Here is a 23317-nt window from a genome sequence, read left to right as displayed (position 1 = left end):
AATTAAATCTTGCATTTGAGTGTGGGTAACATCTTTAGCATAAACAACAGTGGAATAGTAGCTTGAATACCACGGTTCTAGTTCTGACTCTAACACAACATGGTCCTGGTCTTTATCTACTAGCAACAAGAAATACCCACAAAAATGTTACTAAGATCCAGCAAGATAATGTGTGTGAGTGTTTCCAAAAGTACATAAATTTAAGATATTATCTTGTCACATTATATCTGACAGGCTATCACAAAATATATATTGTATAGGTTCCCACAGTTTTAATTTTTTTTTGGCTCCACCCCGAAGCATGCCTGATCTTAATTCCCTGACCAGGGTTCAAACCCATGCCCCTTGAAGTAGAAGCACAGAGCCATAGCAACTGGACCGCTAGGGAATCCCTAGGTTCCTGAATTTTTTTTTGTAAATTAGAGCATTACTGGACAAAACTTTACTTGGGTAGAAAGATTCAGTAGCAATACTCAGCTATTATAGAAATCATTGGTAGAATCTAGGGCTTCTCTAGTGTAAAGTGTTGTTAACACAGAATAGATGCTGAATAAATGTTTATTAATGATGATTCTGGTAGACATTAATGAAAGAAGCCACTGTTGATTGTCAACTAGACAATGAGAAGCCAGAAATATCAAATTAGTCACTAAGTTCTGTCAATTCTATCTCCATAGTATCTCTGGAATTGACCTACTGCCCTTGCTACTGCCAGGTTCAGGCCTTCATTTTATGACTATTGCCTTAAATTCATAACTCCAGTCTGAACTCTCTCCAGTACAAACTTACTAAGCCAGAGTGGTTTAATGAACATACAAATCTAATCATGTTACATTTCCAATTAAGGGCTTCCCTTATGGCTCAGCTGGTAAAGAATCTGCCTGCGATGTTGGAAACCTGGGTTCAATCCCTGGGTTGGGAAGATCCCCTGGAGAAGGGAAAGGCTACCCACTCCAGTATTCTGGCCCGGAGAATTCCATGGGCTACATAGTCCATGGAGTTGGAGTCAGACAGGACTGAGCAACTTTCACTTTCTTACTAATTAAAACCATTCACTCATATAGAATCAAGCATTAACTTCTTAGAATGAAATACAAGCCCCTTTACCATCTCTGCTCACCCAGGCCCATCTCTTACTACTCTGCCACACACTCCCTAGACTCCCAAACCTGGAGATGTTTTCTCATGCCTTCTTGCTGTTAAACATGCCACTTCCTTCACATGGAATTCCCTTCAACTGGAAACTTCAGTCTTAAACAATACCTTTAGTCTGTAAATAATTCCTTTCAAGCATCTTCTTCTCTGGAAAGGTGGAGTGTGATATGAATCCTGAAACAAAGTAAAGCTAACTGCCTTGGTCATGCATATCCTTTGTCTTTATCAGACTTATCATTAGTCCACGGTGCCTCTACATAGCTAGTTCATAATTATTTTCCTGTCTTGTGTTAAAGTTTGAGAATGCAGCACTGAATAGAATATTGCACACCACACTACCATCTCCAGGGTTTCAGGTAGCATTTATGCTTAGAAATATAGTTTCCTAGATAACCATAAACATATTTCAACATCGTTTTGTTGGGTGATAGTGGTGACAAAAGAATATAAATGCGTCTTTAAACATGGACTTCTCTGCATACATTTTCATTTTACCATCCTTCAGCAAATCTAGCTGTTTCACAATAATTAGATACTGCAGAAACCAAAAGGAAGAGGTACAGAGGCAAATTAGCGGACTAAAGGGGTGTGTGTGTTTGTGCGTATAAAAGCCTTCCAAGAGCAACGGAAAACTGCTCCAAAGTTTGTGCGAAGAACAATCAGCCAAATGAAAGCGCTTACAACACAGCAGGGAGAAGGAAACAGCAACCCACTCCAGTATTCTTGCTTGGAAAATCCCATGGACAGAGGAGCCTGGCAGACTACAGTCCATGGGGTCACAAAAGAGTTGGACACGATTTAGCGACTAAACAACAACACAGCAAGTGAATCTCACAGTGAATCTCACGGATGAAGCTTCCTCTCTGGGGACATCAATATCTGCAGTTTAATCTGCCCTAAGCAGTAGTACACTGGAGAGTGATGAGAATATTCAGAGGGAAAATGGAGAGAGGGGATCTTGGCACCAAGTTGGAGTCGGCGGAAGAGTGAGATGACTGACAGGATAGGGTTGCTGAATTTAGCAAATACGTTTTGGGGACATTACTAAGAAATGATTCACCGTTTATCTGAAACTCAAATTTAACTGCGCATCCTGTGTTTTATCTGACAAATCGAAGCTAAGAAAGACAATGTTATTCCGATATTACCGGCTGCGTAAGAAAAACACTCGAAAACCAGCTGCGGGGCGCGAGGGGAAGCAGTTACGCTAAAGTGGCTGAATCTTCACAGAGAAGCTATTTCCGGTCTCCGCCTGGGAGGGAGAGGGGGCGGGGGAGAAGGATTAAGGCAGCGAGTTCCGACCGCCAGAGTCCCACAATCCTCTACTTCGGTTCCTCTTTCCTCGCTCAAGATGGCGCTGCTCGCGATACATTCCTGGCGCTGGGCAGCTGCGGCGGTTGCTTTCGAAAAGCGCCGGCACGCCGTGATTCTGATTCGGCCTCTAGTCTCTTTCCGGGGCCCAGGTCCGAAGTGGAGGTCACATCAGCTCCGCGGCTCGGGAACTGCTGGAATCTCTCAGGTGAGATGCCCTTCACTTGGAATGTGTAGGGTGAAGGACAAGGGGACCTATAGGGAAAAGATTGCTCTTGTATTTTTGAGTCAGAGACAGTGCAAAGAAGAAAGGTTGTCAGGGCTGACTTGGAGCAGCATTAGTGAAGGAAATTAGGGTTAGAAATGTGAGGAGAGGGTGAAGAAAATCCTTAGGGTACAGTAAGTGGGAACGGGATATAAGGTTTCGGGCAGAGGGCACCTGGAGCACTAGTGACGCTCATAATTGCCAGTTTTTTCTCTGAATTAAAGAGGCAGCGTAGACACCACCATAGTCTTCCCTAGTGCCTCAGACGGTAAAGAGTCTACCTGCAATGCGGGAGAACAGGGTTTAATTCCTGGGTGGGGAAGATACCCTGGAGAAGCGAAATGGCTACCCGCTCCAGTATTCTTGCCTGGACAATCCCACGGGCGGAGGAGCCTGGCGGGCCCCAATCCATGGGGTCGCGAAGAGTCGGACACGACTGAGCGACTAACACACACTCAGACACCATTCCCAGGCAGCTTACTTTTCTAAATGCAAGGAAAACTGGGCTACTTTCCAAAGTTAGTAATAGAGCTTGGGACCAATTTGCCAATGGTTGAGATTTTATTCAGCGGGAAGTAGCAATTTGGAGGGCGCTGGAAGATTACAAGCTACCTATAAAAAAGCGGCAAATTGAATTAGCTCCAGTTAGCTCCCTTGCTGACAGGGCTCCTTGATAGGCTCAAACCGTAATTATCTCTGTCTCCAAAACATAGACCGCCCTAAATTTATATGTAAACACCTTTATCCTTTGATTTGAAAATAGTGTTCCTGTATGTACACAGGTCATTTTGGAAGCCATAATCTTATCTTTAACTAATGAATGTAGCTGTGGCTACAGTGCATCTTAATATTTGTATTCATTATTATCTCTCATTTTAGAATAGATTTTTAAATTGTTATTTTTATAATGTTTGTACTTCAGTATATCTTTTTATTGCCTATAATTGACAAAAAGCTTAATTGGCACCCCTTGTTCATCTGGATCATTAAAATGTTGTTAGCTTTATATGATAAACAACCTCTTAAGTTTTTATTCTTTGTCAATAAATATTTAAAGCAATTATAATACAGTAGTGCAATGATGGAGGAGGTACAAAGTACTGGAAGAATATACACGAGAGGCATCAAAACTAATCTTGAGGTGGAGAAAATTGCCTTGAGTAACTGATACCTAAGCCAAGATCTGAAAAATTAGAAGTTAGTTAATGAGGGAATAGCATGTGCAAAGGCCCACAGGTGAGAGAGCAAGAACCAGAGTTCATGATAGGAGATGGCAGACTGGGCTAGAGAAGCAAATCAGATCCTTTTATTAAAGTTTTTTTTAAAGCATTTTGTAGTTGAAATTTGTAACATGTGATCTCTTGGGAACCAGTCTTGTTCTCTAGTCCTCTAATAAGCCAGATGAAGTTAAGATAAAATTTGTAGGACTTTCAGGCTCCAAGAATGAGGTGGAAGGAGAAGTCATTAAGAGTTTCAGAGGAAGTAATGGCAATAAAAAAGAGTTAGCTTTCTCTTTACATGAACACTATCCCCAGTTTCCTCCACTCTCTCCTCTATATCCTGCCATTTCCTTTGGTTACCATTTCTGAAGTGTAAAAAGCAAGGAAAAGATGTTACCATTGTTTTCTACTTAAAGGCATGCAATTCTTGCCTCTTTTTTGAAAATGTCAGTTTAACAGGGAGATGAATGATTATAAGGCTTTTAAAGTGGACCCTGATAGAACCTGAGGCAAATTTTCAGATTAATTAGTTGCTTGTGGTTAAGATTACAAAATAAACACTGAGTGCAGAATTTTAGAACAAATCATTAGTATGTATAGTATATTTCAGAGCTGAAAGGAACTTTAGTGCTGTGTTATGAAATCATATTAGTGGTTGGATCAGCACTGTTTTTAAATGAAATTTAGTAGAACAGGAAAGAAAATATCAATGCTTTATACATATTTAGGGAAGTATTGTTTTATGAGTGTATGTGTGTCATTCATTCCTGGGGCTTAGTAGGTGGTGCTAGTGGTAGAACCCACCTGCCAGTGCAGAAGACTTAAGAGATGGGGGTTTGATCCTTGGGTGGGGAAGATCCCCTGGAGGAGTGCACGGCAACCCACTCCAGTGTTCTTGCCTGGAGAATCCCATGGACAGAGGAACCTGGCAGGCTGCAGTCCATAGGGTCACAAAGCTTCAGACATGACTGAAGTAACTTAGCACACATGCATACATGATCGATCTCATAGATTTGTCTATTCATCCATCGATGGACACTTAGGTTGTTTCCATGTCTTGGCTATTGTAAGTGATGCTACTGTGAACATGGAGGTGCAGATATTTTTAGAGTTAGTGTTTACATTTCCTTTGTATATATTCCCAGAAATGGAATTGCTAGATCATATGGGAGTTCTTTTTTTTTTTTTTAAGCCGAGCTGTATGTGGTTACAGTGATGTATTGGGAAATGTGTTTTTCACATAGGATTATGCCCTAGAGCTGTGCTGTATAGTGTGGTAGTTGCTAGCTTTAAATTAACTAATTCCTCAGTTGCATTAGTTACATTTTAAAGGCTGAGTGAAAAAAAAAAAGGCTGAGTAGCCATATAGATATGGAATGTTTCCATTATTATAGAAATTTCTGTTGAATGGTACTACTTTAGAAAAGATCATATCCAGGCCTTCTGATTTTGCAGATGAGGAGACTAAGTTCTAATATGGATAAATGACAGCCATTAAGGCCATTCATGTGTTTATTGCCTTTTGTGTGTTAGATATTTATATAAGGGTAATTAAAACTGTGACAGACACTAATCACATAGTGAGTATGTGATAATTGTTTAGTCACTGAGTTGTGTCCAACTCTTTCAGTCCCATGGACTGTAGCCCACGAAGCTCCTCTGTCCATGGAATTCTCCAGGCAAGAATACTGGAGTGGGTTGCCATTTCCTTTACCAGGGTATCTTTCTGAACAAGGGATTGAACCTGCATCTCCTGCTTGGCAGGCAGATTCTTTACCACTGAGCCACCTGGGAAACCCATTATCTAATAATTATACTAGACCACTATTCATAGAAGGAAATGCTTAAAAGTTTTTTCTTAAAATGGGAAGATTTCATATGATAAGACCTAAATTATAATGATTATTATACACTTGCCTCTCTACTATACTAATTAATATTAAAGAACTTAAGAATTTTGAATGATAGAATTTTATATTTATTTCATTAATATTGATATGTTAGAAATTGCATCATATACTTAATCCATAGTGCCTTTTTTTCTGTTTAACGAGTCCTTGACTCTCGATCCTGACATTGATACTTTCTTCATTTTTTAAAAATAATTTTTTATTGAAGTATAGTTGATTTTACAATGTTGTGTTAGTTTCTGCTGTACAACAAAGTGAATCAGTTATACATATATCTATTATTTTTAGATTCTATTCCCATATAGGTCATTACAATATTGAGTAGAGTTCCCTGTACTATATAATAGGTTATTAGTTGTCTATTTTTTTAAGCTTTTTATTTTATATTGGAGTATAGCTGATTAACAATGTTGTGATAGTTTCAAGCGGACAGCAAAGGGATTCAGCCATGCATATATGTATCCATTCTTCCCCAAATTCCCTTCCTATCTGGGCCGCAATATAACATTGACCAGAGTTCCCTGTGCTATACAGTAGGTCCTTGTTGGTTATCCATTTTAAATATAGCAGTTTGTACATGTCAGTTCCAATCTCCCAGTTTATGCCTACCTCCTTCTCCCTTAGTAACCATAAATTTGCTTTCTACATCTGTGACTCTATTTCCTTTTCGTAAATAGGTTCATTTGTATCATTTTTTTAGATTCCACATATAAGCAGTGTCACATGATATTTGTCTTTCTCTGACTTCCTTCACTCAGTATGACAGTGTCTAGGTCTGTCCATGTTGCTGCAAATGGTATTATTTTGTTCTTTTTTATGGATGAGTAATAGTCCCTTGTATATATGTACCAATCTTCCTTATTCATTCCTTTGTTGATGGACCTTTAGGTTGTTTCCATGTCCTGGCTGTTGTAAATAGTGCTGCAGTGAATATTGGGGTACATGTATCTTTTTGAATTATGTTTTTTCCTGAATATTTGCCCAGGAGCAGGATTGAAGGGTCATATAGTAGCTCTATTTTTAGTTAAGGAACCTCCATACTGTTCTCCACAGCAGCTGCAACAATTTACATTCCCAGTTAATTAAAATTAATTAATTTTTGGTTGAGCTGGGTCTTTTTGCTGCGTGCAGGCTTTCTCTAGTTGTGGCGAGTGGGGGCTACTCTTTGTTGCAGTGGCTTCTCACTGCAGTGGCTTCTCTTGCTGCAGAGCACGGACTCTACATGCAAGGGCTTCAGCAGTTGTGGCATGTGGACTCAGTAGTTGTGGCTTGTGGACCCCAGGGCATACAGGCTTCAGTAGTTGTGGTGCTGGCTTGCAGGCTCTAGTGCATGGGCTCAGTAGTTGTGGTGCATGGGCTTGGTTGCTCCACCGCATGTGGAATCTTCCCATACGAGGGATTGAACTCGTGTCTCCTGCATTGGCAGGCAGACTCCCATCCACTGTACCACAAGGGAAGTCCTCTCCAGCATTTATTGTTTGTAGATCTTTTGATGATGGCCATTCTGACTGATGTGAGGTGATACCTCATTGTAGTTTTGATTCTCATTTCTGTAATAATTAGTGATGTTGAATATTTTTTCATGTGCCCCTTGGCCACCTGTATGTCTTCTTGGTCTTCCACCCATATTTTCATTTTTTTTTTTCTATTGAGCTGCGTGAGCGGCTTGTATATTTTGGAGATTAATTCCTTGTCTGTCACATCTCATTCTGTGAGTTGTCCTTTTGTTTTGTTCATGGTTTCTGTTCCTGTGCAAAAAGCTTTTAACTAGGTCCTGTTTGTTAATTTTTATTTTCATTACTCTAGGAAGTGTATCAAAAAAGATCTTGCTGTGATTTATGTCAGAGTGTTCTGGCTATCCTGTCCTCTAAGATAAGAGTTTGAGTGTCTGGCCTTACATTTAGGTATTTAATCCATGTTGAGTTTATTATTATTTATTTGAGTTTATTTATTAAGAAAAAGTTTTTTCTTAAAATGGAAAGATTTCATATGATAAGACCTAAATTATAATGATTCTCATACAGTTGCCAGTCTGTTATACTAATTCATATTAAAAAGACAAGTTTTGAAAGAATTTTGGATTTATTTGATTAATATTGATATGGTAGAAACTGAGGCATCATATACATAATCCATAGTGCTTTTAAAATCTTTGTTTAATAAGTTCTTAACTCTTGATCCTGACAATGATAATGTACTTTCTTCATTTTTTAAAACATCTTTATTGGGATTAGTTCACATATCTAAAAGTCACCCACTTAAAGTGTACAATTCAATGGATTCATTGTATTCAATGGGTTTTAGTATATTCAGCAGTACATACCACCATCACCATAGTCAGTATTACATTTCCATTACCTCAAAAAGAAACCTTTTGGCCATCACCCTCATTCCCCCTTCCCCACCAGGCCTATACAACCATTAATCTATGTTCAGTCTCTATAGATTTGTCATTCTGGACATTTCACATAAATGGAGTCTTTTAATATTTGATCTTGAGACTGGCTTCTTAGCATTTTGTTTTCAAGGTTCATCCATGTTATGGCATGCATTAAATACTTCATTTATTTTTATAGCTGAATAATATTTGATGATACGGATGTAAGATTATTCATTCATCAGTTGATAGTCATTCAGGTTGTTTCCATCTTTTGTCTATTATGAATAATGGTGCTTAATATTCATGTACAAGTTTTATATGGACATAATATTTTCATTTCTCTTGGGTGTATACATAAGAGTAGAATTGTTGGGTCATATGGTAATTCTGTGTTTAATTCTTTATGAAACTGCCAAACTTGTTTTCAGAGTGACTACAGCATTTTACATTATTGTCAGAAGTGTCTGGGGGTACCAATTTTTCTATATCCTAGCTATTAGTTGTTATCTGACTTTTTTAGTTTAGCCATTTTGGTGGGTGTGAAGTCATGTCTCCTTGTGGTTTTAATTTATATTTCTTTGATAACTAAAGATATTGAGCAACTGTCCATGTGCTTATTGGCCATTTGTATGTATTCTTTGGAGAAATGTCAATTCAGGTCCTTTACCCAATGTTTAATTGGATTATTCTTTTTATTATTGAGATATGAGAGTCCTTATTCTAGGTTCAAGTCCGTTATCAGATATATGCCTTGCAAATATTTTCTCTCATTGTATGGATTGTCTTGTTCTTCCTTGATAGTGTCCTTTGAAGCACAGAAGTTTTTCATTTTGTTGAAGTCAAATTTATCTATTTTTTTCTTTTATTGCTCATACTTTTCGTGTTATAGCTAAAAATCCATTGCCAAATCTGAGGTAATGAAGATTTACCCTTATGTTTTCTTCTAAGTATTTTATAACTTAATTCTAGTGAGTTACAGAAACTTACTTTTGCGTAGCTCTGGTTCCTTCCCCCACTTTGTTGGTTTACTTCTCTATATATTACATCTATAAATGTTATAGTCCTAACAATATATTGTGATAATTATAACTTTATATAATTTTATGACTTTTAAAGAAGTTGAGATAAGAAAGGAAGGTAAATAAATATTTATGGCTTTTGTTATTTTAACCTTCATATTTATCATTTCTGGGTCCTTTCATTTGTTCTCTTGTGTTTGAGTTATCATCTGGATTCATTCCTTAGCCCAATACAGCTGTGCTGCCATCCATTTCCTTTGTGCTGTTATTGGCAAGTGTATTGCATCTCTCTATGTTATAGGCTCAACCATACATTATGTAAATATTTTTATATGATTGCTTTTTAAATCAGTACAAAGAAGAAAATAGAAAAAAATGTACATTTATATAGTGTAATGATACAATGAGCCATGCCATGTAGGGCCACCCAAGAAGGACAGGGCATGGTGGAGAGTTCTGACAAAATGTGGTCAACTGGAGAAGGGAATGGCAAACCACTTCAGTATTCTTGCCTTGAGAACCCTATGAACAGTATGAAAAGGCAAAATGATAGGATACTGAAAGAGGAACTCCTCAGGTCAGTAAGTGCCCAGTATGCTACTGGAGATCAGTGGAGAACTAACTCCAGAAAGAATGAAGAGACAGACCCAAAGCAAAAACAACACCCAGTTGTGGATGTGACTGGTGATGGAAGCAAGGTCCGATGCTGCAAAGAGCAGTATTGCATAGGAACCTGGAATGTTAGGTCCGTGAATCAAGGCAAATTGGAAGTGGTCAAACAGGAGACGGCAAGAGTGAACATCCACATTCTAGGAATCAGCGAACTAAGATGGACTGGAATGGGTGAATTTAACTCAGATGACCATTATATCTACTACAGTGGGCAATAATCCCTTAGAAGAAATGGAGAAGCCATCATAGTCAACGAAGAGTCCAAAATGCAGTACTTGGCTGCAATCTCAAAAACGACAGAATGATCTCTGTTTGTTTCCAAGGCAAACCATTCAATATCATGGTTATCCAGGTCTGTCCCCCGACCAGTAATGCTGAAGAAGCTGAAGTTGAATGGTTCTTGAAGACCTACAAGATCTTCTAGAACTAACACCCAAAAAAGATGTCCTTTTCATTATAAGGGACTGGAATGCAAAAGTAGAAAGTCAAGAAACACCTGGAGTAACATGCAAATTTGGCCTTGGAAAACAGAATGAAGCAGGGCAAAGGCTAATAGAGTTTTGCCAAGAAAATGCACTGGTCATAGAAAACACCCTCTTCCAACAACACAAGAGAAGACTCTACACACGGACATCACCAGATGTTCAACACCAAAATCAGACTGATTATATTCTTTGCAGCCAAAGAGGGAGAAGCTATATACAGTCAGCAAAAACAAGACCGGGAGCTGACTGTGGCTCAGATCATGAACTGCTTATTGCCAAATTCAGACTGAAATTGAAGAAAGTGGGGAAAACCACTAGACCATTCAGGTATGACCTAAATCAAATCGCTTATGATTATACAGTGGAAGTGAGAAATAGATTTAAGGGACTAGATCTGATAGAGTGCCTGATGAACTATGAACGGAGGTTCATGACATTGTACAGGAGACAGGGATCAAGACCATCCCCAAGAAAAAGAAATGCATAAAAGCAAAATGGCTGTCTGAGGAAGCCTTACAAATAGCTGTGTAAAGAAGAGAAGAAAAAAGCAAAGGAGAAAAGGAAAGATATACCCATTGAATGCAGAGTTCCAAAGAATAGCAAGGAAAGACAAAAAAGCCTTCCTCAGTGATCAATGCAAAGAAATAGAGAAAAACAACAGAATAGGAAAGACTAGAGATCTCTTCAAGAAAATTAGAGATACCAAGGGAACATTTCATGCAAAGGTGGGCTCAATAAAGGACAGAAATGGTATGGACCTAACAGAAGCAGAAGATATTAAGAGGTGGCAAGAACATACAGAACAAAAAAGATCTTCATGACCAAGATAATCACGATGGTGTGATCACTCACCTAGAGCCAGACATCCTGGAATGTGAAGTCAAGTGGGCCTTAGGAAGCATTACTACAAACAAAGCTAGTGGAGGTGATGGAATCCCAGTTGATCTATTTCAAATCCTGGAAGATGATGCTGTGGAAGTACTGCACTCAGTATGCCAGCAAATTTGGAAAACTCAGCAGTGGCCACAGGACTGGAAAAGGTCAGTTTTTATTCCAATTCCAAAGAAAGGCAATGCCAAAGAATGCTCAAACTACCGCACAGTTGCACTCATCTCACACACTAGTAAAGTAATGCTCAAAATTCTCCAAGCCAGGCTTCAACAATGCATGAACTGTGAACTTGCAGTTGTTTAAGCTGGATTTAGAAAAGGCAGAGGAACCAGAGATCAAATTGCCAACATCCACTGGATCATTGAGAAAGCAGGAGAGTTCCAGAAAAACATCTATTTCTGCTTTATTGACTATGCCAAAGCCTTTGACTGTGTGGATCACAAGAAACTGTGGAAAATTCTGAAAGAGATGGGAATACCAGACCACCTGACCTACCTCTTTAGAAAACTATATGCAGGTCAGGGAGCAACAGTTAGAATTGGACATGGAACAACAGACTGGTTCCAAATAGGAAAAGGAGTACGTCAAGGCTGTATGTTGTCACACCCTGTTTATTTAACTTATATGCAGGGTACATCATGAGAAACGCTGGGCTGGAGGAAGCACAAGCTGGAATCAAGATTGCTGGGAGAAATATCAATAACTTCAGATATGCAGATGACACCACCCTTATGGCAGAAAGTGAAGAGGAACTAAAGAGCCTCTTAATGAAAGTGAAAGAGGAGAGTAAAAAAGTTGGCTTAAAGCTCAACATTCAGAAAACGAAGATCATGGCATCCGGTCCCATCACTTCATGGGAAATAGGTGGGGAAACAGTGTCAGACTTTATTTTGGGGGGCTCCAAACTCACTGCAGATGGTGACTGCAGCCATGAAATTAAAAGGCACTCCTTGGAAGAAAAATTATGACCAACCTATACAGCATATTAAACAGCAGAGACATTACTTTGCCAACGAAGGTCCGTCTAGTCAAGGCTGTGGTTTTTCCAGTGGTCATGTATGGATGTGAGAGTTGGACTATAAAGAAGGTTGAGTGCCGAAGAATTGATGCTTTTGAACTGTGGTGTTGGAGAAGACTCTTGAGAGTCCCTTGGACTGCAAAGAGATCCAACCAGTCCATCCTAAAGGAGATCAGTCCTGGGTATTCATTGGAAGGACTGGTATTGAGGCTGAAACTCCAATACTTTGGCCACCTGATGAAAAGAACTGGCTCATTTGAAAAGACCCTGATACTGTGAAAGATTGAGGACAGGAGGAGAAGGGGACAACAGAAGATAAGATAGTTTTATGGCATCACTGACTCAATGGACATGAATTTGAGTAAACTCTGGGAATTGCTGATGGACAGGGACTCCTGGTATGCTGCAGTTCATTGGGTCCCAAAAGTCAGACTCAACTGAGCGACTGTACTGAACTGAACTTTCAAGATTTTCCCCCTTTTTTTGACTTTCATTGTTTTTACTGTAATGTGTCTATGGATCTCTTTGCAGGTTTCTGTTGACTAAAAAAGATACAGTCGTGAAAATTGCCAGTTAAGTTTTATTTGGGGCAAAATGAGGACTGCAGATGGGGAGTCAACACCTCAGATAGCTCTGAGAGACTTCTCCAGTGAGGCAGAGAGGGAAGGTAAATATATAAGATTTTGCTGTGCAATCAAGCACTCATTTTGCAAAAGGTTTTCTGCTAGTCACAAGGAGCTGATGTCATCCTGAAGGGATTTAGTGCTTTTCTAGCTATGAGGAGATGTAAAGATTGGGGTCTTAAAACCAGTTCCTGAAAATATCTATCTATAGAGACTTGTTCAATCAGTTTTCCTGGAGGACAGAGTGCCTCACTTTCCACTCTGAATTCCCTTCAGGGAGTGTCAAAGGTCAGCAGCTGCAGCAGCTGCAGCAGCACAGGCAGATGGCAAATGTCCTTCTTGTTCAGTTGATGGTGAATGCAATTGGCAAGTGCCAATTTGTAGTTGACAGGCAAATGCTAATTTGTAGTTGGCAAGGCCTCCTGATGGTAATAAATTCGACCATACTTTGGGAGGCATTTCATGACCATTTTGTCCCACATTGCTAGAAGGCTCATTCCTAGTTCTCGAGAAGATTTTGCTGATAGGTCACTCAATGGGCTATTACTGGACCAAGTTTTAATAGTCAAAGATCTCTGGACACCTGTCTTCTAGTTGTGGTTCAGGAAAATATTCCCTCTCATTACATCCTCCCATATCTAAATCTATACTGTTACAGTCATTGATCACATATTGGGCTAAACATTTGATCAACTGCTTCAAGTCTAGTCATCATCATTTTTGTTGGAGGCTCAATCATACACTTGGTAATACAAGAATCAGTGTATGTATTATCTTGTAAAACAGTCAAGATACAAATAATATAATTAATAACATTAATGGAATTATAAGTAAATGTTTCAGTCATGAGCCTCCCACACCAAACCAGTTTTTTAAAAAGATGATCAAGACTAGGGAATGGGTCACTCAAGGCAGAAATCTGATTTTTCATGCAGTTCATCAAATGTGTTACATTAGAGGATTCATCAGGTATGAAAACACAGCATTCAGTTTGAATTATGGCACAGGTGCCTCCCTAAGATGCTGTAAGGATGTCAAGGGCCATGCAGTTTTGTAGCATTGCCTTCCTTATCATAGAGAGCTCAGAGTTCAGTAGGCTAATAGCCTGGTTACTATTGTTTAAAGCTTGTTGAGTGAAAGTTGTTAAGGCTTCAGTGTGGTCAATTACATTTCCCAGTCCTGTTGAAGGCACAAAAAATAGCTGCTAAATGGTCATACTGGTAGAATACAGATCTCTTGACTCATCAGACTCGTATCAATGGTAGATTATCTGGGGTTACCTCTAATTTGTTTTGTATATAACCTTGAGTTCAGGGGAATCCCAGACTACACCTTCTTATCCATCCCAGTAGATGCCAAGGCCATAAATTAGTACCACAATCTGTCAAGTTCCATTAGATGCAATCCAGTGAATCCCTGATTGTCTGACCTTATCAGTTCCGTACCAATTACTGTCTCTAAGGTAATAAGGCACCAGCCTAGTTTCATAATGTTACTAACTTGATCATTCTTAGTATGATTTCATTGTTGCCAACATAGAAGAGCTTTTAAACTTAAATGACCATAGCCTGGTGTTAACTATGTAGATTCATCCCATAATTGTGAGTGTTTTCCTTTTAGTAGGTGAGAGGTTACAGTTTTTGATTGAGACTTAGCTTGTTGCTCTGATTGAGACTCTTGGGAGTCCTTGGACTGCAAGGAGATCAACCTTGGGATTTCTTCAGAAGGAATAATGCTAAAGCTGAAACTCCAGTACTTTGGCCACCTCATGCGAAGAGTTGACTCATTGGAAAAGACTTTGATGCTGGGAGGGACTGGGGGCAGGAGGAGAAGGGGACGACAGGATGAGATGGCTGGATGGCATCACTGACTCGATGGACGTGAGTTTGAGTGAACTCCAGGAGTTGGTGATGGACAGGGAGGCCTGTCGTTCTGCGATTCATGGGGTCACAAAGAGTCTGACACGACTGAGCGACTGAACTGAACTGAAGAGAAAACTTAAATCTATGGCCAGGGTCAGAACAGATATTATTAATTGGCCAGGTGACAGGATGCCATCTAGTAATATCATGAGTAGACAGAACAGGACTGAACTGTCTTCTAAAATAAATTTCCTAGGGGCAGTCCAGTCAGAGCTTTGGAGGGGGAAATCCACCAAGGTAACCCAGAAGTACTAGACATATATAATTGGCCATAAACTCAGTAATTGGATTGAGTTTTAAAACTAGCATAGTCTCATGTCCAGGAGAAGGTAATGGCACCCCACGCCAGTACTCTCGCCTGGAAAATCCCATGAACGGAGGAGCCTGGTAGGCTGCAGTCCATGGGGTCGCTAAGAGTTGGACACGAGTGAGCGACTTCACTTTCACTTTTCACTTTCATGCATTGGAGAAGGAAATGGCAACCCACTCCAGGGTTCTTGCCTGGAGAATCCCAGGGACGGGGGAGCCTGGTGGGCTGTCGTCTATGGGGTCACACAGAGTTGGACACGACTGAAGCAACTTAGCAGCAGCAGCAGTCTCATGTCCATGATAGAAAAGATTTGGTTTATAAGCAAAGGTCCAAGAAGTCAAAAAAACATTATAAATGATCATATGAATCAGGGCGAACATTTTGGGCAAGCTCTCTACCTCTGATGTCATTGTTTTCTCGTCCTGGTGTGAGTGTAGCTCCTCCTCTATTCAAGTGTGATTTTAAAGTGAGTTTGAGATCAGCAGTCCTCTCTACAGTTCAGTTTTGTGTCTGGACCCTTTTTAAGTGTGAAATATGAACCCAAGAATCAGTTTTCCTTCAGTTTCACTGTGCATGAGATAGTTAAGAGTACTTGATAAAAAGTCTTTCCATCCGGGTTGGAGACAGTCCCTTAAATTACGTCATTTTCTAGTCCTAGTTGCAGGTTGTGAGGCATTTGATCTTCATCCAAAGATAGATTGCTGAGATGAGCTTCAAAAACAAACTTAGGATGTCCTTTAATAAGTCAATTAAGTTTTATGTTAATATACCATAACAGCAAAGAACTATCCAGGAAATGAGTTTTAGCAGATACAGACCTCCATTAACTGGAATTTAATGTTAATTGAAACAGCTTTTTCTCCCTAAAATTATCATTGTTTTTACCAGATATAACCAAATTAAAACTAGTTTGTTTGTGAAATAAATCTGGATTCAGTAAACTTTGCCTAATGATTTTATAACCATAATTGATCACGGACTTCCTTTTTTTGCCTTGCTAAAACTTTTATAAAGTCTGTGGATACCTTATCTTTGACAAAGGAGGCAAAAATACACAATGGAGATGCTAGGAAAACTGGTCAACCATGTGTAAGAGTGAAACTAGAACACTTTCTAACGCCATACACAAAAACAAACTCAAAATGGTTTAAAGATCTAAATGTAGGACCAGAAACTATAAAACTCTTAGGGGAAAACATAGACAGAACACTCTCTGACATAAATCACAGCAAGATCCTCTATGACTCTCCTCCCAGAGTAATGAAAATAAAAACAAAAATGAACAAATTAAAGTTAAAAGCTTTTACACAACAAAGGAAACTATAAGCAAGGTGAAAAGGTAGCCTTACAGGATGGGACAAGATAATAGCAAACAAAGCAACTGACAAAGACTTAGTATCCAAAATATTCAGGCACCTCATGCAGCTCAATACCAGAAAAATGAACAGCCCAATCAAAAATTGTGCCAAAGAAGGAAACAAACATTTCTCAAAAAAAGACATACATAATAATAAACACATGAGAAGATGCTCAAAAACACTCATTATTAGAGAAATGCAAATCAGACCACAATGAAGTATCATCTCATGCTGATCAGAATGGCTGCCATCGAAAAGTCTACAAACAATAAATGCTGAAGAGGGTGTGGAGAAAAGGGAACCCTCTACACTGCTGGTGGGAATGCAAACTGGCACTGCCATAAGGGAGTACAGTGTGGAGATTCTTTAAAAAACTGGAAATAGAACTGCCATACAACTCAGCAATCCGGCTGCTGAGCATACATACCAAGAAAACCAGAATTGAAAAAGACACATGTACCCCAATGTTCATTGCAACACCATTTACAATAGCTAGGAGATGGAAGCAACCTAGATGTCCACGGGCCAATGAATAAATAAGGAAGTTGTGGTATATATACACAATGGAATATTACTCAGCTATAAAAAGAAACGCATTTGAGTGTGTTCTAATGAGGTGGATGAAACGAGCCTATTATATACAGCCAGAGAAACACCAATACAGTATATTAATGCATATATATGGAATTAGAAAAATGGTAATGATGATCCTATATACAAGGCAGCAAAAGAGACAGATGTAAAGAACAGACTTTTGGACTCTGTGGGAGAAGGCGAGGGTGGGATGATTTCAAGAGAGTAGCATTGAAACGTATATTACCATATGTAAAATAGATGACCAGTGCAAGCATGAAACAGGGTACTCAAAGCTGGTGTTCTGGGACAACCCAGAGGGATGGGGTGGGGAGGGAGATGGGAGGAGCGTTCAGGATGGGGGGGATACATATGCACCCATGGTTGATTCATGTTGGTCATGTATGGTAAAAACCATCACAATATTGTAAAGTAATTATCCTCCAATTAAAATAAGTTAATTAAGAAAAAGAATCTCAGACTGAACTTGTTTTTTTCTTTTTTTAAAATCCTCTCAGGGCTAGGAAAGTCACACCAAAGGCTTATCACAGATTTTGCTTGACAGATCTAGGTGAATTCCTCCCTTCTCAAGGTCTCCATAGCTTCTTGAGCTTTCTGTACCTGTTAGTGAGATAGCCTTCCTAAGTTATCTGATAAAGGTACTGGAAACCTAAGAGTTTCCAATCTCTGGAGGGATCAGATAGAAAAGATAATGTTTCAATTTTGCTTACAAAAATATCATTTTACCAAATTGCTGTAAGTTATAATCAGTTTGAGGGGAAGGTTTCCTTATAGCTGGAAAACACAGATTCAAACCAGTAATTTTTCAGGTAGAAGCCATAAAAGTTATAAGCATATTCACCAGTTCATTCAGTCCTTTTGTTAATCTTTGTGAAGCCATCAGGTTTCCCTTGAGAATCCTTTAATGTCTTACCCAGTTCAGAAACTTGAATTTATCCAAAAGTCCTTTCTGTAAATCTTCTTGAAAAGGAAGCAATATTTTGAAAGCTGTGACAAAACTTTAAGATATAACTAGAATTATGACTGATAATATTTTACCAGGACATATCAGAATTTTAGGAACTCCATATAATTTCTAGGATATCAGTAACATTTACCATCTAATATAACCTGAGGTTTATTACTCATTTGACAATCAGTTCAGTTCAGTCACTCAGTCGTGTCTGACTCTTTGCGACCCCATGAATCACAGCACACCAGGCCTCCCTGTCCATCACAATCTCCCAGAGTTTACTCAGACTCACGTCCATCAAGTCCGTGATGCCATCCAGCCATCTCATCCTCAGTCATCCCCTTCTCCTCCTGCCCCCAATCCCTCCCAGCATCAGAGTCTTTTCCAATGACTCAACTCTTCGTATGAGGTGGCCAAAGTACTGGAGCTTCAGCTTCAGCATCATTCCTTCCAAAGAAATCCCAGGGCTGATCTCCTTCAGAACGGACTGGTTGGATCTCCTTGCAGTCCAAGGGACTATCAAGAGTCTTCTCCAACACCACAGTTCAAAAGCATCAATTCTTCAGCACTCAGCCTTCTTCACAGTCCAACTCTCACATCCATACATGACCACAGGAAAAACCATAGCCTTGACTAGACGGACCTTAGTTGGCAAAGTAATGTCTCTGCTTTTGAATATGCTATCTAGGTTGGTCATAACTTTTCTTCCAGGGAGTAAGCGTCTTTTAATTTCACGACTGCAGTCACCATCTGCAGTGATTTTGGAGCCCCAAAATAAAGTCTGACACTGTTTCCACTGTTTCCCCATCTATTTCCCATGAAGTGATGGGACCAGATGCCATCATCTTCGATTTCTGAATGTTGAGCTTCAAGCCAACTTTTTCACTCTCCTCTTTCACTTTTATCAAGAGGCTTTTTAGCTCCTCTTCACTTTCTGCCATAAGGGTGGTGTCATCTGCATATCTGAGGTTATTGATATTTCTCCCGGCAATCTTGATTCCAGCTTGTGTTTCTTCCAGTTCAACGTTTCTCATGACGTAACCTGCATATAAGTTAAATAAGCAGGGGGACAATATACAGTCTTGATGTACTCCTTTTCCTATTTGGAACCAGTGTGTTGTTCCATGTCCAGTTCTAACTGTTGCTTCCTGACCTGCATATAGATTTCTCAAGAGGCAGGTTAGGTGGTCTGGTATTCCCATCTCTCTCAGAATTTTCCACAGTTTCTTGTGATCCACACAGTCAAAGGCTTTGGCATAGTCAATAAAGCAGAAATAAATGTTTTTCTGGAACTCTTCTTGCTTTTTCCATGATCCAGCGGATGTTGGCAATTTGATCTCTGGTTCCTCTGGCTTTTCTAAAACTAGCTTGAACATAAAGGAGTTCATGGTTCACGTCTTGCTGAAGCCTGGCTTGGAGAATTTTAAGCATTACTAGCGTGTGAGATGAGTGCCATTGTGCGGTAGTTTGAGCATTCTTTGGCATTGCCTTTCTTTGGAATTGGAATGAAAACTGACCTTTTCCAGTCCTGTGGCCACTGCTGAGTTTTCCAAATTTGCTGGCATATTGACAATACTTCCCATGTAATTCAACATACCAAATGAACCTAATTGGTTTAATCTCTCTGGGATGTTTCAGGAGCCCTCTGAAATATCCCAAAGTTAGCAAGAATTCAAATGTGCTTCATTAGAATTTGATTTAGGAAGTTTTGTCAATAAATATTCAAAGCGTTTAGAACACTCAGTCAGATAGGACCATAGGTCATTCTGAAACAATAGCTATTCACTTAGTCAAAGTAACAATAAAGAATTGCAAAAGTAAATACAGAACAGATCATTTAAGTGGAAATGAAACGTAAATCTATTATCAAAGGCAGTTAACCATCTGAAGAAAGCGTGTACTCTTAACAGGTAGAAAAGCCAAATTCAAGTTTTTACACGTTTACTTTTTTTTAAAAATTTTTAAATTTTAAAATCTTTAATTCTTACATGCGTTCCCAAACATGACCTCCCCTCCCACCTCCCTCCCCACAACATCTCTCTGGGTCATCCCCATGCACCAGCCCCAAACATGCTGCACCCTACGTCAGACATGGACTGGCGATTCAATTCTTACATGATAGTATACATGTTAGAATTCCCATTCTCCCAAATCATCCCACCCTCTCCCTCTCCCTCTGAGTCCAAAAGTCCGTTATACACATCTGTGTCTTTTTTCCTGTCTTGCATACAGGGTCGTCATTGCCATCTTCCTAAATTCCATATATATGTGTTAGTATACTGTATTGGTGTTTTTCTTTCTGGCTTACTTCACTGTATAATTGGCTCCAGTTTCATCCATCTCATCAGAACTGATTCAAATGAATTCTTTTTAATGGCTGAGTAATACTCCATTGTATATATGTACCACAGCTTTCTTATCCATTCATCTGCTGATGGACATCTAGGTTGTTTCCATGTCCTGGCTATTATAAACAGTGCTGCGATGAACATTGGGGTACATGCGTCTCTTTCAATTCTGGTTTCCTCAGTGTGTATGCCCAGCAGAGGGATTGCTGGGTCATAAGGTAGTTCTATTTGCAATTTTTTAAGGAATCTCCACACTGTTCTCCATAGTGGCTGTACTAGTTTGCATTCCCACCAACAGTGTAGGAGGGTTCCCTTTTCTCCACACCCTCTCCAGCATTTATTGCTTGCAGATTTTTGGATCGCAGTCATTCTGACTGGTGTGAAGTGGTACCTCATTGTGGTTTTGATTTACATTTCTCTGATAATAAGTGATGTTGAGCATCTTTTCATGTGTTTGTTAGCCATCCGTATGTCTTCTTTGGAGAAATGTCTATTTAGTTCTTTGGCCCATTTTTTGATTGGGTCGTTTATTTTTCTGGAATTGAGCTGCAGAAGTTGCTTGTATATTTTTGAGATTAGTTGTTTGTCAGTTGCTTCATTTGCTATTATTTTCTCCCATTCAGAAGGCTGTCTTTTCACCTTGCTGATATTTTCCTTTGTTGTGCAGAAGCTTTTAATTAGATCCCATTTGTTTATTTTTGCTTTTATTTCCAGAATTCTGGGAGGTGGATCATAGAGGATCCTGCTGTGATTCATGTCGGAGAGTGTTTTGCCTATGTTCTCCTCTAGGAGTTTTATAGTTTCTGGTCTTACATTTAGATCTTTAATCCATTTTGAGTTTATTTTTGTGTGTGGTGTTAGAAAGTGATCTAGTTTCATTCTTTTACAAGTGGTTGACCAGTTTTACCAGCACCACTTCTTAAAGAGATTGTCTTTACTCCATTGTATATTCTTGCCTCCTTTGTCAAAGATAAGGTGTCCATATGTGTGTGGATTTATCTCTGGGCTTTCTATTTTGTTCCATTGATCTATGTGTCTGTCTTTGTGCCAGTACCATACTGTCTTGATGACTGTGGCTTTGTAGTAGAGCCTGAAGTCAGGCAAGTTGATTCCTCCAGTTCCATTCTTCTTTCTCAAGATTGCTTTGGCTATTCGAGGTTTTTTGTATTTCCATACAAATCTTGAAATTATTTGTTCTACTTCTGTGAAAAATGTGGCTGGTAGCTTGACAGGGATTGCATTGAATTTGTAAATTGCTTTGGGTAGTATACTCATTTTCACTATATTGATTCTTCCGATCCATGAACATGGTATATTTCTCCATCCATTAGTGTCCTCTTTGATTTCTTTCATCAGTGTTTTATAGTTTTCTATATATAGGTCTTTAGTTTCTTTAGGTCGATATATTCCTAAGTATTTTATTCTTTTCGTTGCAATGGTGAATGAAATTGTTTCCTTAATTTCTTTTTCTACTTTCTCATTATTAGTGTATAGGAATGCAAGGGATTTCTGTGTGTTGATTTTATATCCTGCAACTTTACTATATTCATTGATGATCTCTAGTAATTTTCTGGTGGAGTCTTTAGGGTTTTCCATGTAGAGGATCATGTCATCTGCAAACAGTGAGAGTTTTACTTCTTCTTTTCCAATTTGGATTCCTTTTATTTCTTTTTCTGCTCTGATTGCTGTGGCCAAAACTTCCAGAACTATGTTGAATAGTAGCAGTGAAAGTGGACGCCCTTGTCTTGTTCCTGACTTTAGGGGAAATGCTTTCAATTTTTCACCATTGAGGATAATGTTTGCTGTGGGTTTGTCATATATACCTTTTATTATGTTGAGGTATGTTCCTTCTATTCCTGCTTTCTGGAGAGTTTTTGTCATAAATGGATGTTGAATTTTGTCAAAGGCCTTCTCTGCATCTACTGAGATAATCATATGGTTTTTATTTTTCAATTTGTTAATGTGGTGAATTACATTGATTGATTTGTGGATACTGAAGAATCCTTGCATCCCTGGGATAAAGCCCACTTGGTCATGGTGTATGATCTTTGTAATGTGTTGTTGGATTCTGATTGCTAGAATTTTGTTGAGGATTTTTGCATCTATGTTCATCAGTGATATTGGCCTGTAGTTTTCTTTTTTTGTGACATCTTTGTCAGGTTTTGGTATTAGGGTGATGGTGGCCTCATAGAATGAGTTTGGAAGTTTCCCTTCCTCTGCAATTTTCTAGAAGAGTTTGAGGAGGATAGGTGTTAGCTCTTCTCGAAATTTTTGGTAGAATTCAGCTGTGAAGCCGTCTGGACCTGGGCTTTTGTTTGCTGGAAGATTTCTGATTACCGTTTCAATTTCCGTGCTTGTGATGGGTCTGTTAAGATTTTCTATTTCTTCCTGGTTCAGTTTTGGAAAATTGTACTTTTCTAAGAATTTGTCCATTTCTTCCACGTTGTCCATTTTATTGGCATACAACTGCTGATAGTAGTCTCTTATGATCCTTTGTATTTCTGTGTTGTCTGTTGTGATCTCTCCATTTTCATTTCTAATTTTATTGATTTGATTTTTCTCTCTGCTTCTTGATGAGTCTGGCTAATGGTTTGTCAATTTTATTTATCCTTTCAAAGAACCAGCTTTTGGCTTTGTTGATTTTTGGTATGGTCTCTTCTGTTTCTTTTGCATTTATTTCTGCCCTAATTTTTAAGATTTCTTTCCTTCTACTAACTCTGGGGTTCTCCAACTCTTCCTTTTCTAGTTGCTTTAGTTGCAGAGTTAGGTTATTTATTTGACTTTTTTCTTGTTTCTTGAGGTATGCCTGTATTGCTATGAACTTTCCTCTTAGCACTGCTTTTATAGTGTCCCACAGGTTTTGGGTTGTTGTGTTTTCATTTTC

At 39.0% G+C, this 23317-nt stretch overlaps 1 protein-coding gene across 1 annotated transcript in view; it reads left to right on the top strand.

Annotated features, from left to right (window-relative positions):
• Positions 1-2484: 2484 nt before the first annotated feature.
• ABCB7 (ATP binding cassette subfamily B member 7) overlaps positions 2485-23317 on the top strand; it is a 158982-nt gene continuing 138149 nt past the window's right edge. The window contains exon 1 of the mRNA XM_004022199.6: positions 2485-2674. Within this exon, the coding sequence (XP_004022248.1) occupies positions 2507-2674 (168 nt within the window). The 5' untranslated portion in view covers positions 2485-2506. The remainder of the gene's footprint in view (positions 2675-23317) is intronic.

This window comes from Ovis aries, chromosome X (assembly GCF_016772045.2).
Source record: "Ovis aries strain OAR_USU_Benz2616 breed Rambouillet chromosome X, ARS-UI_Ramb_v3.0, whole genome shotgun sequence".
Taxonomy (NCBI): domain Eukaryota; kingdom Metazoa; phylum Chordata; class Mammalia; order Artiodactyla; family Bovidae; genus Ovis; species Ovis aries.
The sequence above is the reverse complement of the archived record's forward strand: the minus strand, read 5'-3'. Positions and strand labels throughout refer to the sequence as shown.